The sequence below is a fragment of the Mus musculus genome, chromosome 16 (genome assembly GCF_000001635.26).
Source record: "Mus musculus strain C57BL/6J chromosome 16, GRCm38.p6 C57BL/6J".
Taxonomy (NCBI): Eukaryota; Metazoa; Chordata; class Mammalia; order Rodentia; family Muridae; genus Mus; species Mus musculus.
In genome coordinates, this window is record NC_000082.6 from 56,604,999 (window position 1) to 56,624,163 (window position 19,165).

Below are 19,165 nucleotides of genomic sequence, written 5' to 3' on the forward strand. Positions count from 1 at the left end.
TAGACCAGGCTGGCCTCGAACTCAGAAATCTACCTGCCTCTGCCTCACAAGTGCTGGGATTAAAGGCGTGAGCCACCACACCCAGCTGATTTCTTCTTAACACTACTCCTGTTGGGTATTCACTGATGGTTATAGAGAGAAAGGGAAGCTGTGCATTATAACAAAGCCATTTTGTTAAGGACTGTGGTCCAGTGTTCCATCTCTCATCAGGCAGTGGGGGGGAGGGGAGGGAAGGGCGGGGTGGTGCAGCTGGTATACCAGCTCAGGAAGGACAGGGTGACTAGGTCAGAGGTCCACAGTCTATGTCTCCTGCCAAGCCAGAAGGGGAGATTTGGGGGGGGGGGGGAGGTGCGGTATGGAGGATGAGTTGGATCTCGGTCTTGTTGGGAGTGAGTGCTGAGAGAGACCTTTTTCTGGAGTCCTAGTGTGACCATTTTAGCTTGCTCATATTCCTTTATTGGAGGTGAATTTGGACACATACACTTTATTCAGGTTTTGATTGCTTTCAACATTGTTAACCATAAAAGTATAGCAGAAGCAAATGATAATTGTTTTAAGTATATTTCTTTCTGTTGAGCATAGTAGTAGCATTCAATCCATGGTAGTTCAGAAAGAACCAAGTACTCCCTGCAATCCTGGATATGCTGAAGAAAGATGTGAGAGAGCATGTGTCATACAAAGAAAATTAAATAATGGAGTTCATTTGTGTCTGGTGAAGGTGCTAATGAACTGCAAGATCAAGATGTTCTGAATGTTCTTCCCCATTCTATAAATCTAAAATATTGCATAAGTTGTATAAATATCATATGACATATGTTATAATCTAAAGAGCCTCCATGCTGCTCAGTTACCAGTACCTTTAACTGAATAGTATTTTTCCTCAAGTAGAAATTTAAGCACTCCTTTATAGAAACATGATTCTTTTGGGCCCAGGGAACACTTAAACTTATTGAATATGTACTCTGTAGAAAGCATGCACAGCATGGGCATCTAGAAATACAAAGAGAACTCTCTAGTCCTTCTTTTCATTCAGTAGGGTTGTGTATTTATGTTTACAGGCACAGTGTGGCTGGCCTTTGGGAAGTATCACTTACCAAAGCTGTATTAACTCTTCTTGCAGCTCCTCAGCAAACTACATCTATCCCTTCCACACCCAAACGACAATCAACACCCAAACCGCCAAGAGTCAAGCCTGGTAAATAAATGTCTCTTGAACTTTTCAAATTACTTAAACCCAAATAGATCATGCCCATCTCCTTAGGGTAAAAAGAAAGTTATGTTTCTCTGCAGGACAGTTTCTTTACAAAATTTGAAAATAACTAACAGTAATATAAAAGAGAAAACAGGGGTCTTCAATAACGTGTTTCTAGGTTTGGAGATAAGCCATGGAGCAGGTCCTGCCACTGCAGCTCATAGTATAAAATAACACTTCTGAATGTGCATTGCATTGAAGCCTCTTTCATTTTTACCCTAGGGCAGTGGTTCCCAACCTGTAGGTCATAGCTCCTTAACAGGGACTGCCTAAAACCATCAGAAATCATATATATTTATATTTTGATTCATAACAGTAGCAAATTTATAGTTATGGAGTAGCAAGGAAAAAAATTTTGTGGCTGGGGATCACTGCAACAAAAAGGGTCATAACTTTAGGAAGGTTGAGAATCACTGCCCTAAAGTGTGCTGACGTAAAGAGAATGTTATTCTGGTCTTTGGGTTTCTTATAACCCCAAGAGTAATACTAATGAAAAGAAAACATAAGATATAAAACTTCAGCCTATAGTGCTCATAGAGAAGCTTGAAGAAAGATTGAGTTGCAGCCGTGAGCCTTAGAATATTTGTAGGATTCAGGAGAAAGAAAGAAGAAGGGAAAACTTCTATGGCAGCCTGAGGAAGTTCAAGGAATTTACCATCAACTTGGAGGTGAGGATTTTCATTGCCTAATAGTATGCCCAGATACTTGCTCAGCAAGCTGCCTTACTCCCCTTACTTTGTAATGTAAACATTTTTTCTGACCTATATGTGTTGTGATGGTTCAGAAATTCTTTCCTTCAAGTTTTGTTCAGTGCATACTTTATGGCTGACGACTGGGTATGGCAGGGCTTTGAAAGGTCACTCTGTTCTTGAAGGAGATTTTACTATCTCTACATTGTTAATTTTTCCTTCCTGTCACCAGAAAGAACTCCAAGTCCAAGGACAAGTACTCTGAAATTTCTAAACATCCTGATGCTACTCAGTGTTGTATGTGTTCCTTCTCACTATGGAGAATGCAGCCCCCTGGCTCTTTTGTAAGCTGTCAGAGGCTGTTTGTTCTAATTGCTTGTTTGAGAGATACTAAGTATCTCACAGACTGCATGGGCTCTATAGCTGTTTTGGCTGTGAACAGCTGGCCCTTGAGTTAGAAGATCTGAGCTCAGATTCAGATATTGTCTACAGCCAGTACTTGGTAGGTACTGCTACTGTTCTTTGCAGGATGGCATACACAGTTCTTGAGGCTTTTGGGGGAAACGCCTTCCAGCGCAACCTATGAGTTCTATGAAAAGGTGACTTTTAACTTGGTGTCATTGGAATTTCTTTGTGTTTCAGATCATAGGATTATGCCTATCAATCAATTACTAACATCAAAACATACCCCCATTTTCTAGTAAATATGAAGTAAAAGTGAGAAATAATTAAGCATAGATTAAAACCAGTCTTTGAGTAGTTACCAGAAAGTAGCAACACTCTTCCATAAGTGATTCTCTGTGCCTGGAGCGTGAAATATTCTTTTAATGGAATATTTCCAAAATCTCCCAAGCTGATAAATCCACTTATTCAGCTTTAGTATTAGACTTATGTGTTATGGTCTTATATGCCAACATAGGAATCTCTTATGGTTTTATATGCCAACATAGGAATCTGTTGGTTATTTTGTTCATTTTTAACTCCGTAAAATACAACTAATTTCTCTGAAACTTCAAATATTCTCTCAGTTTAGAACTGACACCATACATGATAGTTTCTCTGATCCTCAGTCGTTCTAAAAATAATGCTGACAGATTGATTTATGCAAATCTTTGGCTTAAGAAGTTGCAATTTATATGTTAGCATCTGATGCAGGTTTTCCATGGAAAGTGCAAAAACCCAACCAGATGACCTCAGCACAACTGGGCCCTTTGGCATTATCACAGTGTTGCTCTGAACTTTGTGACAGAAAGTTATGTTCATGACCATCACACGGAGAACCCAGAAATCCAGCCCTGAGGCTGAGGGTCCCTTGTCTGTATTACAGCATATTTTCCAGAACCATAGTTGACTGGAATCCTGAATAACAGCCTTTCACTGGCAAGGCGGGCATGGGTTCCATCTTCTGAGAACCCTGTTTGTTTGGAGCTCTTCAGCTCCAGCTGCAGGACCAGAAAGAGCTGTTTCTTGAATGTGCCAAGACTTCTTAGTTAAGGATGGTTTTTGCATTTTGTTTACATCTCAGGAGATTTTATGCTGTTTTTCTAAAGTCTAGAAGGCTCTTTGATAGAAGCACCTACTTAAGGATGGTGGAACATACTGAATGATCCAATATCCACCTTTTACAGTTTATCTGGAATCTACATTACAGTCTTGGATATCAATTTATAAAATTAGCTGTGGAGAGCTTTGGTGGTTCTTATTGTCATTGTCATATAAATTGTAAACCTTTAGCTCTCAGGAGAATGCACTCTAACTCTACTGTGTAGAGGATTCTCAACTTGGATTTCTACCATCGGTGTGTTTATAAAGCAGTTATTAAAGCAAGAGGTTTTCTACTTAAGTGGCCATGATTAATTTTCATGCTGGCCTAAGGCAACAAGAGCAACTGTTAAGAAAACAAATTTATGTGGCTGGGTCTCCAGGTGCAGGTGGCAAGCTGAAGGAAATAGAGTGGTGACAACACTTTCAGGGGGTTAAATGACACTTTCACAGGGGTCACGTATCAGATATCCTGCATATCAGATATTTACATTACAATTCATAAAAGTAGCAACATTACAGGTATGAAGTAGAAACCAAAATAATTTTATGATTGGGGTCACCACACCGTGAGGAACTGTATTAAAGGATCCTGGCATTAAGAAGGGTGAGAACCACTGAATTAGAGGCATGGGCAAGTATGTGAGTGACCCTGGCTAAGGATGCCAAACAAAGAAGCCTAGTGTATAAAAATCAAGTATCCTAGTGGTTTAAATGAAGAGCTTTGTCAGTTGAAGTGGGCAGGAATTAATGTTTATGAGTTTTAAAAATAATTCTTAGGATTGGAATGAGGACGTGACTATTTTTTGCTGGATTCCGAGTAGGAGCTGATACCAAGGCAGATGAGGAACTTGCTGTATGTTTTGCTTAGCAAATTAAATTACAGTCCTCCTCAGTAATTATGTCTGTTAATTTCACAATAAAGTTGGAAAGCATCAAAAAGTGCCTATGAATATTGTTGGACATTTACTTTTGATGAGTTTTATTATTAGAAATGAGTTTAACATATTAAATTAGAGGTCCTGCTGTTATTCTTTAAGATGGTCAAATAGGCACACTTAATTGGACTTTTTGTTGTTGTTGTTATGTTTTGGTTTTTGGCTGGGACTTTCACTTGGAAGCTGGTGTGGTTTTGTTCCTTTGATTTCTAAGCTTTGTCACAGCCTGGGGTCCTCGCCCTTTGCAGCTCACAGGTCAGGATCACCACTTGAGGTGGTTAACACTCAGACCTCACAGTAAGGGACAGTTTCCGTCTCGCTGGAGTTGACAAGAGCATGTAAACCATCAAAGATGCCTTTCTCAGCTCGCCTCCAATGCCTGCTTCTCCATTTCTCTTTCCCCGTGAGCTGCTTTTGCTTGGGGGTTGGCTTAGTCAGTGATGCTTCGCATTTGTTTTTGACTGTTTTTTTTTATGCATAACCCAGTACATTTCTGAAACCCAGTGCCTCTGCCTTTCCCCTCCCTGCCTGTCCCATAGAATGAGAACTGTCACTCTTCAGTGTTAATCCACAGTGTGGTATCACACTTGGCTCTGAATTACTATATTTTCTTTCCTTTTGAGTTCTGAAAGCAGGTCATTTAGTTCCTAGAAAGTTGCTCTATAAAAGCATCTGTTGTCGCTTGTTCTCCCAGTCACTCCTTGTATCTTCCAAACCTGCCGCTCTCTCATTCAGAATTATCAGGGTTAAGTCAGACAAACTGCTATCTGAGCTGTATAAACAGGCAGATAGTTTATGCTGTAATGAAAGCTGATGGGTGCCAAATTGATTAATTTCTTTTTATAAGAAATAAAAGAAGTTCTAATCCCCCCACCCCATGCTTAAAAAATACAGCTAATTTTAATTATCTTCTTGAAAGAAATTTCTTTTTATTGAGTAGAAGAATACAAAAACTACTGGAAAGGACCTGTTGTTCTCCCCCCATCCCCAGAAATAATAAATGCCACCCAACTATCGTCAGCAAAATATAGATTTCTCACTTCTCATTTGGCCATCGGAGGGTTTGTTATTTATCATCAGATGTTATTTTATTTGTTAAGTGGTTCATGAAACCTGAGACCATACTTGGATTTTGTTTACTAGCAATATGTACTCGTAACCACGGGTAGTACCATATGAACACATGTGGCCCTTTTACACTAAAATTTCTTATCTTTTATGAAAGAACATGAGGTCCAGCCAAGCTGGATATCATTCAAAACTAACAGAGTGCAGGCATTAGAGAATGGGACATTGCCTTCCTTTCACTTCCTGGGTTGAACATGGCTGCTCTGTGGGAAATGAAATGGCAGGTGGCAAGAACTTCAGAACACCCCCGAGACAGCCGTCAGACATTTATAGTAAGGAGCCAAGGCAAAGATCAGCAGGACAAATGAGAGCTCTTAACTCTTTTGCTGGGGTTTATGCAACGGATGCGAGGGGAGTAAACCTCGATATCCTAAGCTGGAATTGCCTATGCCTTCGTCAAGGAGTGAGTGAGTGTGTCTTGTGGTAAAGAATGTTTAGTTTCTGCCTTAGGTGACCCCCGCAGCACTGCTCTGACGCTACTTGCTTTCATTGCAGCCCCAGAACCTGAGACTCGACCATCTGCCCAGACAACAAAGGGTAAAACTGCTTCCTTGATCCAAGTGGAAGAATGGCCTGTATCACTGTTTTGTGCTCAACTTTTGCCCTTAGATTCGCTTCACTTTAAAAATACTTAATTGTTCTTCAGATAGGTTTTTTTTGCAGCTGTTTTTGCAAGAACATCTACCCTGTGCCTGGGCTTAGTTGAACAGAGGCTCTGTCTGGGACACCCATGAAAGCCATACGGCCTTGGATGTGACCTATCATATTCAAGGAGATTTTCCTTAGCTTCTTCTAACCTGTTATTTCCAGTGGAGACTCCTGGCAGCCACAGGCATAGTTGTGCTTCCCTTTGGGAGGTGTTCCCCCCCCCCCACCTCCCTTTTCAAAAAACCGCTATCATTTGCAGACTTTCTTGAAAAGCGAGACGATTGTTCCAGATCTGAAAATTCTCATGTGTCACCAGATAATCTATTAGGAGTGGGGAAAAAGAAAAAGGAGAAAGTAACAACAAAGCTAACACTGATAGCTTCTTTTTCTTCAAAAGAGAAAAAAGAAAACCAAAGCAAATCCAAACCAACCAAAGAACAGACCCATCCTGCCGCCATGCTAGCCGATTACACACACTTTCCTTCACAACAAAAGCTCCGGCTTGGCGGATTAAATCCACAGCTTCCAGAGGCCCAGGCCTCTGCCCTTTTTCCACTTCTTTCTCCAGACTTTAGCTGGCTACATTTTTATTCATTTTGTCTTAAAACCTCACGAATTGATTTAAGTAGAAATCTCATGTGGATCAAATTTCACCACTTATAATTTGCTCAAGCTAGAAAGTTAAAAATTGAGCATATCCCACATTTTAGTCCATTTTGCATTCATTTTTCCTTTGACTTGATTTCCCCCTTGATAATTTTGCATGTGGTTTCAGGATCCAGAGCCCGGAGAAAATGTCAGTAATAAAGTTGGTTGGTCGTGCAATTACTGAGGGTCACTCCTTTAGATTCATGTTCATAGAGTAATAATATATCAGTGTCCACTAGCTTTTTTTTGTTTGGTTGGTTTGGTTTTTGTTTTTGTTTTTTTGGGTTTTTTTTTGGTTTTTTGAGACAGGGTTTCTCTGTATAGCCCTGGCTGTCCTGGAACTCACTGCCTCCTGAGTGCTGGGATTAAAGGCGTGCACCACCACGCCCGGCTTCCACTAGCATTTGTATTCTTGATTATTCTTAAAAATTTTTAAATCTTTCACTACCTCTAGCCTATAAATATGTCTCATTTTTTAAAAAAAAGTTTCCCTTGACATAATTTTGAAATTCAAGATTTTTTTTTTTGCCCTATTATTTACAGGTGGGTTTCTTTAAAGCTAAGTAGAAAAAATACCTTCTGTTTTATAATATTAAGTCAAATTTTAATTTTAATTCTTAGTGCTTCTAAAAATCAATCTTCCTCATGTCCCTCCTGACAGTATAGCTTCAAAACTTTCATGTGACCATCTCCTCTACACTGCACACTCATTTTGAGATTTTTCAATGTCTGTCTCAAAAGTGGAAGAATAGGCAAACTCTAAAGAGAAAGGGAAAAAAGGAAGAGAGAGGGAGCGCACAAAATAACATTAAAAAAAAACAAACTAAACTCCACATTTTATGTAATGATAATGATAGGAAATGACAAAGCACCTGGGACAAAAAAATAAATTAAGGCAAACAAAGAAAGGCAAAGAGAACAATCTGCAGGGGGCAAGCCAGTAAGCAGCATCTCTCCTAGGAGCCTGCCTCTGTCTCTGTTTGAATTCCTGCTGTGCCTTCCTTGAGTGATAGGTTGGGACTTGGAAAAGTGAGTCAAATCTTCACCAAATTGCTTTTGGTCTACACTTTACACCACAACAGAAAGCCAAATTAGGACAAGGGTTTTGGTTAAAAAAAAAAAAAAAAAAAAAAAAGAATGGGGACACTCCTTGGACACCTCTGGAGAAATCAAAGCATTCCAACAAGAAAAAAAAAAGTGGCAAAACAGAATGTGTCCAGATTGAACAAGAGGTTAAAATATGTGACTAAACTACATGTAACCTTTACTCTCAATTTCTAGCATTACCCTTTCTCTGCTAACTAGAAATTTTCCCTTTTTTAGCTCCACGCAAGACCAAAAAACCAGGTCACCACCGCCTCCGCCGTCCTAAAACCACACGTAGTCCAGAAGTACCCAAGTCCAAACCTGGTAAATGTGACATTTAGGGTTCTGGTTAGGTTCCGGTTACCATAGATGCAATGATGTGACTTCTACCCCTCCAAACAGCTGGGCTTTAAGAAACGATATGGTTGGTTGGTATACTTGAGATCTTTATATCTACTCTCGGCGTTCATGTTATAAATGATGCACCCATGTCTTTACTTTCAATTAGTAAGTATACAATGTGAAAAGCTGGCCCACCAAGTGGATTATTAAAGCAAGAATCTTTAGAGTCTTACAGCTGATTCATGTGGAGGACTGCTGAGGTATGGGAAAGCAATAGTGGATTGACTAGGGAAAGCAAAAGGAGAGTTATATTCAGGAAAACGGGAGACTTTGTGTACAGCTTCTGCCTTAGGATGCCACTCCATGGTATAATTAGTGTTCTTGGTGTTTTGCTTCCATAGCTCTTGAACCTGCCACTGTGACACCGGAGATCTTGGTACCCAAAATTGGTAATTCTGCATCCTCTCTTTCTGTCTTGTCACTCTTTCTTCTCATGGTCTCCAACCCGTGCATGGCTGAAGTTCTCTTACCCCGTCACACCATCAACCATACTTTTCTTTATTTCCGGTGTGGGCGGGAAGAGCCCGGAACCTGGAGAAATCTTCCGGTGTAATCTGCTACGCTGGGGTAGGGAAGCTCTGTGGTCTTACGCACAGCTTCCCTGTTCTCTGCTGACCCTCTGTGCTTCAGTCACATGTCCTGGTGTTCAGAGAGCCATCTCTTCTTCCTCACAGATGTCTGTAGTCTGCTTGGACTAAACAAATGGCAGACATTTTTCCAGTTTCATTTCCCATTAGTGAATGTTTTTTGGAATGTTTGCATACTATAGGCTGATTATGATCTAGGGTCCAGCGTAAAACTGGTGGTTTGTCTTTGCAACTTGAGACCATTCAATGTTCCAGTATAACTGTTATTCTTTTTAGTGGTAATACTGTGACTATAATTGTTTTACTGTAACTTCTCAGAATTCAGTTTGTCTCTGATCATTTTAAGAAATTCCCCCAAATCGTTAGCCATGTGTCACTATTTCTTGTGTTAATAGCAGATGTTTATGGGTAATTTTCCAGGTTTCTTCTTGAGCAATTTTAAAATTCCCTATCTTAACTGTTTTGTACCAAAAGCAAAGCAAAGTGGTAGAAATGATACACTTAGTCTTTAAATGGTGTATTCAAGAAGAAAGTTCTATGATGGTTAATACTTTGACTCAAAGACACATTTTGGGCATTTTCTTAAGATTGTTCTTCCATGGAAAACGAATGGTACAAACGAAGAGCTAAACTGAACATGATTTCCACCATTCCAGGGACTACTTATATATTTGAATTGAGTCTACGCAGAGTGTTTCTCAGCTTATCCGTCCTTTATTTTGACAGTCACAACCGTGACCATTATGCTAATTTTAATACCTTCTCTTCTAGTTCCCAAACCACCTCAGAAACCTAAAGCCACACGCAGGCCAGAGGTACCCCAAGTCAAGCCTGGTAATTAATGCCTTACATTTTTAATGCCTTAGCATGGACATGGAAAAAGAGTATACTTGTGACACTGATTTCCACACCCCCAGCTTAACTCATTATAATACCCTGGGAAGCAATTGCTTCCCAAAGCCACACCTGATATGCCACCAACTAAACCCAGTAAACATAGTTCCCACTGTCCTAATTTAACACACTTTAATATTTGGAAACATCACTGAAAGAGTTTCTATATGAAACTAATAATATAATAGAGCACTGTCATTTTGTTCTTTGTCTTCTGAAAGTACTCACACTGCGTATAGGAAATAACATTTTATACCTGATAGTCTTATATATCCCATATACTATAAAAACCATTTTTAGGCCCTTCTGGGTTTATAATGAACAGAAGTTGAACTTTTCTGCACCTGTGACAACTTACAGTGACTTTGCTAGCTATTTTTAGATACTGCACACAGGAGGGAACATGTGTTCCTGTGTAATGGGCACAACTGAGAGACTTACCACATAGGACTTGGCTTCCTTTGAACTACTTGTTGATATTTTAAATGGTAACTGGGTGGTTTTCTACAACATTAAAAAAAAAAACTTACATAATAGTTTTGAAAATTCTGTTTACAACTGAAAACTTCTCCTAAGAATCCAACCAGTATAAAACTCTCATTTACTAAGAGATCTCCTCATTATAAATTAAGCCCATCAAGAAAGCAGTCTGCATCAAGCCAGAATAAACTGTGCTCTTTATCTGTAAACTAAATATCACAAGTACTTAAGGTTGTTTTCTCTTCATCTGTCTCTTATGTTTGATGCTGCAGCCCATGAACCGGTCACATTTGGAAGTGAAGCCCCCGCCCTAGCTATAGGTAACACGTGTCTTCCTAGCTCATGTTTCCCTGGGAGTTCGCCTCTCATCTCTCTCATCATTTGTATGTTCAGTTTCATCACCATCTAGACTTGTCCTATTTGTTACTTGCTATATTTGGCAGAGGCCATTTTTAACATGATGCTAGGCATTCTTGCATCTGCTCAGCTAAAAGCACCTGGACATTGTCCTTCCTTTGACCTTCAGAGTCAAACAGATTGCGTGCAGCACCTAATACTACCAAAATCCAGAGGACTTTGTCCATCCATCCTTCAAAGTAGGGACTTCCTGAAGCTTTTCTTGCATGTGTGTGAGACCATAAAGTTGGTTGGAGCTTTTGATAATGGCTCATCAGTTCTGATAACTGTCCTTTCTTCCTGGGTTCCACAATATTCAAATGTGAGTGGACCTTTCTGCTGAGACACTCATCTTGTGAAAAGTTCTAACAATGACTTCATCACCTTGTCCTAGCTTCCTTCATCATTTCTGTGTAACATTAATTTGGATGCTGATCCCTGCTGCCTTTTCATCCAGCTTCATGCTTTGGTTTCCTGAACAATCAGGGAAAGTCAATCTCTATACTAATGCTTAGAGGACTTTAAATTATGATAAAATTGAAACTTACATGAAATCTCCTAGGTCTAATGAAAAGAAAAATACAAAGAGATACTGATTTAAATCAGAATTATAGTTCTTCATTTCTGGTCTATGAAGATGTATTGCATTTATAGAAATCACATATACTAAGATAAAAAAGTTGTATGATTATTTCCCTTCTAATCTGAATTATCTTTATTCTTTCAGTTGTGGGGGGGGCTGAGAATTAAAACTGAGTTTTTATTTGTGCTACATGAAGGATCCTTTGCTGAGCAATACTGCCAGTATTCTATATCTGTTCATACATTGGATAATTGCATGTAAACTATCCATTCGAGATAAGTAAACACAGAAACATAGTAAGCAACACATTTACTACAAACAGAAGGCCTTCGGTTTACATCTGCATGCTTGTCACAGATCTTCAGAAAACAGTACAGTTGATGATACATGTCCTATTCTAGCAACCCTCAAAGATAATGGTGGTGAATATGTTTGAAATATAAAAGAAGCCTCCATAGCCATTTTCAGAATAAGTTAGTATACCACATCATATGACTGGACAGCAACAGTGTCAGAATAGGTAGAATCAGACGGTCAAATACAGGGAAATACTTTCGATAACTTCACAGCCATGCTGGGTAAAAATTGTGTAAGTGTCTTACAGTATAAGTGGGCAGAGAATCCAGCCAGCTACTGGCAGTAATAGAGTTTCCCTAGACTTTAAAAATGCTTTTGAACATAGCTGTCCTATGTGAACATTCCTTGATCACATCTGTGTCAGAACTAACATTCTGTGACTTCTTCCACCAATCCAAAAATTAAGAATGTTATTAGATAGCTTATTAGATCTATAGGAAATCTTCCTCCATCTTGTTATACCTGCTTCTCTAATGTACCCACCAATGTATTTGAAATTTGCCTTGATTTATGACTTTCTTTGTTCTATAAAACTATACAAACTTCATGAAACTGTTTCCACATTGAAGCATGGAATTTAAGGTAATCTAAATATGTGCTTCTGGCTTATGGTCACTCAAAATATCTGTGAAATAAACTATCTCTTACCCCCCTTAAGAAAAAAATAACAGGCTTAAAATGTTTCGCCTTTAAGATGAGTTACTTTGTATATTTCTTAATTTCTGTCATGTATTGCTTTTGGTCAGTTACTACTACAGACATTGAACCTGTAATTACGAGAACCAAGGCATCCGTGACAACATTAGGTAATAACCTTTTAGTCCTTCCATTCTTTTTTAGTCTTTAGTCTTTACATTCTCTGCTTATTGTCTGGTTCCTATCTATCTGGGTTAGGGGATTTTTCTTTCACAAAATTGTCTTACCATTAACTGTATTTCACATTGCTTAGTTATATGTCTCTCTGCAGCTCCTGAAGATACCAAGCATTAAGCCTCTCTATAGCTCCTGTAGATATCACCCTCTACCCCCATTATCTTGCTTTACACGTGTTCTACAGAACCTATGAGTCTACTCAGTACTCAGTAGTCCACATTAAAGATAAAAGATTAGACCCACATCAGAGTGCCTACCCCTTAAGCTATGGTTCTTGAGCTCTTTTTATTTTGAAGATATGAAAGACTTTCATTGTATGCAAGTGACTTTAGAAAGTGTAAAAAAATTTTAAAATGCTAATTTTATGGGTTGTATCCTGAAACTGAGTCTTTCTAAGGACAATTATCCAAAGGCAGGTTAGCCCAGGTCTCTCTGATGTGATAACATACCATGCATCTGACTCTCTTTGGGTCTGAGACCTCTCTGATGGTAGCAATTAACAATTAAGTTTTCAGAATAATAAAAGCAATGTCATACAGTCTGTCTCGACAGTCAGCTGACCAAACTGGTTTTACATACATATTACTAAGAAATAATTCCAAACCAGAGACATTTTTCCCTCTAACTGGAGAATCTGAGGTCTCAGCAACTTTGAATTCACATGTTCATCTTTCTTTAGTCCTGAACTCATACAATCCCAGTAACCACTTTGCTTTCTCTAGCTCCAAAACCACCAAGACCAAGAACTCACCGTCAACGTACCAAATACAAAACCACCCAAAGCCCAAAGATACCTCATAGTAAACCAGGTAAATGTGGTTCTTGGCTCAAGTAGTTCTTCTCCAGGTAGTAATTACACATGCAATTATGGGTGAAGGCCTTAGGAAGCAGCTACCACCAGCATGGTGTTCTGTCCAATCCCTAGGCTTCCTATGCTGTTTCCATGAGCAATTCCTTGATACCTGAATTTTTTTTTTGTTTTCTTCCTCTGACATTTAATTACACTTTGCTCTTTGATCATAAATTGGAAAAACCCATCTATTTAGTTTACTTGATAAAACACCACATTAGCATCTGTGAGCTATACACTAGAGGTAACAAGTGACTTAGATGACTAAAGGAACAATGCCCATGAATGAAAGTAAAGGATAAGGAGCCCCAGCAAGTAGTCACTGTTTTACCAACTGTTAGGCAAATAATAAGTTCTTCAGTTTAAAAAAAATGTATATATGGGCTAATACGTGTAACCTGAAACCTTTAGCCTTTATAGATTTGCCAGCAAGATTGAGCCTGAGTCCTACAGAGACAAGAAGGTGCCTGGTCTTGGGGGAGAGGGGACAGACAATAGAAAGATAGGATCTAGGAGTATTGCCTGACTGAGAAGGGTGATATTTGCTTAGTTGAACAATGATGTTATTTTCGGAAGGTCCACAAAGATCTCAGATGCCCAACTTCAATGGCTACTTTGAGCTCATTGATATATCCTGCTACTGTTCAGAGCCAGGTCTTTTCTGCCTTGGTAATTAAGAGATCCAAGTTCCATGGATCGTCCAGGGCTAGATCTTTTTTGCTTTTGCTCAAACATAATTCTTCATCATTTTCTCAAAGTAGACTCTTAACAAAATCAAGCACTGTTTAATTTTCCTTCAGTATAGTGAAGTTAATATAAACTGTGTCTCCTTAAATATATCAATAATCATATTTATCATGACTCTAGGATTTGTTTTCTATTATACAGACTCACCATAATTGGCTTTCACATTAATTTTTCAAATTGTTATTTATCATAATTGTTCTCATATGATCTTATTCATGTATAACATTTGTCTAAGCAGAGTTTTCTATCACATTATTGCTAATTTAAAAGCAATCAAAACTTATAGCTAATCCTGTAGATAAACAAGCAAACTTGCTATTAACTATGTATAAATGCCAAGGATAGAGCCATGTTGTACAAACACCTGTGGACTCTTATATATAAACTTTAAAGTCTTTGGAATTTGTTGTTGTTGTTATTATTGTTGACTATAGAACCGATACTAGTCTGGGAAACCTCATATTGGGGAGAAATTGATGGCTTTTCTGATGGGTTTATCATTTCTTTGTTTTAAATTGTCTTTGATCATTCTCCCAGCAGACTTGGGACCTATCACTTCTGAGCCACCTTTAGGTAATGGTTCTTCCTATCCTTCTGTGGGTACTTGTTTCTGGTCACCATTGAGCTTTGCCATGGCTGCTGAGAAGATGATGGTGACACCCCTGGTGTCATCCTGCTATAGGACTCATCTCAAAGTATTGAAAATTTTCTTTCTTTTCAACAGAAAAGAATCTTGACTTAATTCAATACAGCTATCTGATCTATGCACTGCCTTGGAATTGTGTCACGTCAGGCAGTATCTCATTGAATAGTTATGTCATCTGGCTCTCCTTTAGGCCTCTAATGAAGCTCTAGTGGTGGAACAGTGAAGCTCATATGAGAAGTTTGCTTTCTGCACTCAAGTTCTGTGTAACTGGTTTTGGCTCTGCAGTTGTTTCAGTGACTTTCAAAAACACTTACTCTAGTCAATCACCAAGTGCAGAACTTCCCTAGGCACGGTCATGTTTAACTAAAAGCATTACTGTAGAGTTGGTTCAAAATTTACACCACTAGAGTTGAATGTGGACTTATAACCAATCTGCGGTTAGAGGCACATTCAAAAAATAGGGATCGTTCCTAACTTCTATTTCTTAAATATAATTATTGATTATTTTTTGTTGCGGGAGGATTTTCTATTATTAAAGGAATCTTAATATATTAGAGAAAAAATTCAAACCTTACTGATAGGATCTCTTATCTCATACTATTAAAGGCTTTATAAAAAGCTCAGACAGGGTATATCATCCTAGGCGGAGATTATGAACTCATAAGCACTGAGTTAATTCTAAATTTTCTTCCGTCAGCTTCAACAACAAAAAAAGTCCGCCGTCCACGTCCCAAACCTCAAACCACACCCCATCCAGAAGTGCCTCATACAATATTGGGTAAATATGTGGTTTGCGATTTATTCTGTGTTAGAGGGCATCCTACATATCTCTTTGGGGTGAAAACTCCTGGTTTGCAAAGAGAACACCACATAGCTAGGCAGTTTATGATTCCCTTTTAAGAATAGTGTCTTTCAATGGCCATTTTATTTACTTACTCTCTGATTATACTCACATCTTAAAGGTAAGACTGATTAATATAGTTTGGGCTAAACGATCTGCTCCTATCTATACTCATTAAGCTCATACTTGCTCTCCTAAGCCACCTCAGCCCATGGCTCTGAAGTAGGAGGTGTGTTCCATTGACCTATTAGTTGGTAATACAACAAAACCAGCAGCTGTTCCTGCATAAACAGAAAGTAATATAAGGTAGCATGTTCATGCCAATGTAAGATAAGGAGAGCAACACAAATGCTACATATTAGGAGCCTTGTGGAAATATCCAAAATAATTAATAAGAAGTTAGCTCAGTATTTGAAGGTTGGAAGGATGAAGGAACAAAGGCTAACACATGGAGAACATGACAAATGACTTCCCAAGCAGGATAATGTATTGATGCTCTTCTGTCAGATATGTCAAAACAGGCTCACAGAATTAATTAAAGAGATAGGCAGGGCTGAAATCTTCAACTCGATCCTATGGGACTTAATAGTTCTCACTTCTCCACAAAATCATTCTCTTTCTGTTCATAGAAGTCATGATAACCCAACCCAATGATGACGAAAACTAAGGAGTGATTCCTTATCTTGTTAATTAACTCTGTTCTCCAAAGACTTTACCTCCTAATGGGTGTGCTTTCAACTTACTTATAGCTATGAACACACATCATAATATATATATATATGCATATATTTTATATATCATACACATGGAGGACACTAACATACATACATATATATGTTAGTGTCCTCCATGTGTATGTGTTAGTGTGACCTTAGCACTTTCTACCGTTCCCCTCTGCCCCCCTCTCATCCTATACACCTGTTTCTCTCTATCTGGTTCTAGTAAGCCATGTGTCCAGTTTATACTTGAGGGAGGATACAAATACAAACTTAATATCTGTTGTGACAAAAAGTATTAGCAAGTCATTGTGAATCACCACAGAGTCTGCAAACCATCAGGCATATCTGAACTGCTCGTTGCATCTGGCATTGGTCAATGTTTATAGTGGATGCATACTATGATTTTTACCTTTCATAAAAGTTCTGGGTATCTTTTTCTGATGATGAGTCATATTTTCTCCATACGTTCTCGTGTTAGTTAAAATTGGATAATTAGCCAGCAGTAGGATTCTATAGCTGAGCTCAAAGAGATATGCTGTGACTAATCTCTGAATCAAATGAGTGATTCTTTGGAGAAGTATTTAAAGAAACAAAATATATTCATTTTCTTTAGATTAAGAACATTAAAAATAATGTTGCAGCCCAAGAAAACATGTTTTTACTGGTAAGATGAATTTTCTAATATTTTGCGCATTCATAAGGTTTCTTTGATTCTTTCAATCAGTTCCTGCTACAAGCCTTGAACCATTTATTATTACTGAGGCTCCAGGGACAACATTAGGTAATGGTATACCATGTTTTTCTGCATCTTCATTTCCTTATCATTTTATCATTCCCATGCTGCTTCACAAGGCTTCTGTATTTTCTGTCATCCAACTACTTAATATGTTTATGTGTGTTAAAAGGACTCTTATTTTTATGAGAGTCAACTTATTGAAAAATTATATATATATATATATATATATATATATATACATATATATGTATGTATGTATATATATATTTTTTTTCACTATCACACCTTAGATTTGTCTTGTCTCTGCTTCTGTGCATATTAGGTTTATCACATCACATTTTTGCTGTGGGGCATCCATCTCTGTTCATGGCTACAGGGGAACCTATGCACCTTCTAGGCTGAGTTAATTTGTGTAGTTCTTATAATGTGATTAGGTCTTTTTGAAGCTCTAAATTTCTGCATTTCACTGACTACATTATTTAGTTTTGCCACTTTAAGGAATAATAAAACTTTGTTTTGTTGTGGATGAAGGTAGAAAATGTATTCAAGACTGGTCATTGGAAGTTATTCAGACTACCATTAGCATGAAACACCCACACCTGTACTTGTGCATGCTATAACTCTTCAAGTCTTTGGAGCATGTCTTCACTCACAAGTCCTTATGAGAACCTATAGGAAATATTCTTGATATATAAACTCATATTTCTTTATGAGCTTTGTTTCTCAAACAAATGCAAGTGACATAAAAAAGCACAATATCAAAACAAAGACAAATATTCCAAAACTCAAAAGGGAAATTTCACAAAACCATAAGAAGTGTGTTCCTAGACACCATTTCTGCAACCCAATATCCTGTATTAACCTGATATCTTTTCCTTCAGTTCCCAAACTGCCTCAACAACCAGACTATCCACATCCCAAACCTAAAACCACCAGGAGTCCTGCAGCATCTCCAACAGAACTGGGTAATGTGTAGATCCTGGGTTAAGAATTCTGACAGCCTATCTAAGCAGGTACCACAGAAAGTACAATAGCAACTGAGGGTCAATAACTCAGATAAGGGATAAGGTGGGGGATAGGGGCAGCAAATCCTTATGCCTTGAGTGCTAGAATTTTCCCTGCCATGTTTTTTTTTTCCTGGCTATGCTAGTCATTACCAAGCAATCATAGTGAGCAAGAGAACAAGTATATACTTGTACTATTGGGAGACAATTTCTCAGTTACTGTCAAGGCCTGTGAGTCATACATATAGCATTGGATAACAACAAGGCCACAATAAGCATTTTCTGTATAGTGCTAGGGAGTTGATACTTCAGGCTTCAGGTTCTGTAGAGGCAGGCTATGGTCTCTGCAGTACGTTGTTTTGGATGCCATGTGTTTGTTTCCTAAAACTGTTTATAATTGTAAAAGTAATACCTACAGAGAAGATAGCATAGACTTGAAGGGCAGAGCATGCAGGAGAGCCAGTGTAAGGAAGCAAGTCTCCTCTTACAAAAAAGATAAGGCTTCTAGGAACTGAATGGCTTTCATGAAGCTCCTGCATATAATGGCCTATAGGGCATATTGAAAAGTTTTTAATGTCGACCTTGGGAACTTAGAGTTCATCAGATAACTGATTTATGGCCACACTTTCTTTGGGTGCCTTGCTATGCCACAGACAGAGTAGCTGTCCCTTATAATGTTCTCTTAAGTACTCAAGTTGGGTATCTTTTTGGTGAGGTGGACTTGGTCTAGATATCAGTCAGCTTTGTTCACTATAACAAAACTACTAGTGTGGGCTACTTGCAAATGAGAGGATTGTCTAATTCAAATACTTGAATTCTCATATTATAGCTACACATCACAGGTTCTGTGGTGAAGGCTGTTGCAAGCTTGTATCACCTCATGGTGTGGTGCTATAGTAGGTGTATATATAAGATCTAGCAAGTGATCATATTTCAAACCAGGAATAGAGAACACTGGAAGAGCCAATTTCTTTTTCCTCTAATATTTATCCTCTGTAGAAAGCTCAAAAGGTTATACAGAACTATTAAGGGGTTGTGCAAGCCATCTCATGCCCTCAATGATCTAAGACCTTTTCACTAGATCCCACCATTCAAAGGTACCACTGCTTCCTAACAGTA

General features: G+C 38.4%; 1 protein-coding gene across 43 annotated transcripts in view; it reads left to right on the forward strand.

The window, feature by feature from the left end:
• Positions 1-19,165, forward strand: part of Abi3bp (ABI gene family, member 3 (NESH) binding protein) — a 212,335-nt gene that overhangs the window by 127,198 nt on the left and 65,972 nt on the right. For 27 of the 43 annotated variants that reach the window (XM_006522277.3, XM_006522260.1, XM_006522254.2 and 24 more), the window contains 12 exons: positions 1,121-1,195; positions 6,045-6,086; positions 8,169-8,255; positions 8,675-8,722; positions 9,692-9,754; positions 10,567-10,614; positions 12,377-12,436; positions 13,226-13,312; positions 14,638-14,673; positions 15,444-15,524; positions 17,031-17,087; positions 17,924-18,007. The exons of 4 other annotated variants lie outside the window; for them this stretch is intronic. In XM_006522277.3, the coding sequence (XP_006522340.1) occupies positions 1,121-1,195; positions 6,045-6,086; positions 8,169-8,255; positions 8,675-8,722; positions 9,692-9,754; positions 10,567-10,614; positions 12,377-12,436; positions 13,226-13,312; positions 14,638-14,673; positions 15,444-15,524; positions 17,031-17,087; positions 17,924-18,007 (768 nt within the window). The remainder of the gene's footprint in view (positions 1-1,120; positions 1,196-6,044; positions 6,087-8,168; positions 8,256-8,674; positions 8,723-9,691; positions 9,755-10,566; positions 10,615-12,376; positions 12,437-13,225; positions 13,313-14,637; positions 14,674-15,443; positions 15,525-17,030; positions 17,088-17,923; positions 18,008-19,165) is intronic. 12 more of the 43 variants (NM_001014424.2, NM_001014422.2, NM_178790.4 and 9 more) reach the window with 8 other exon arrangements.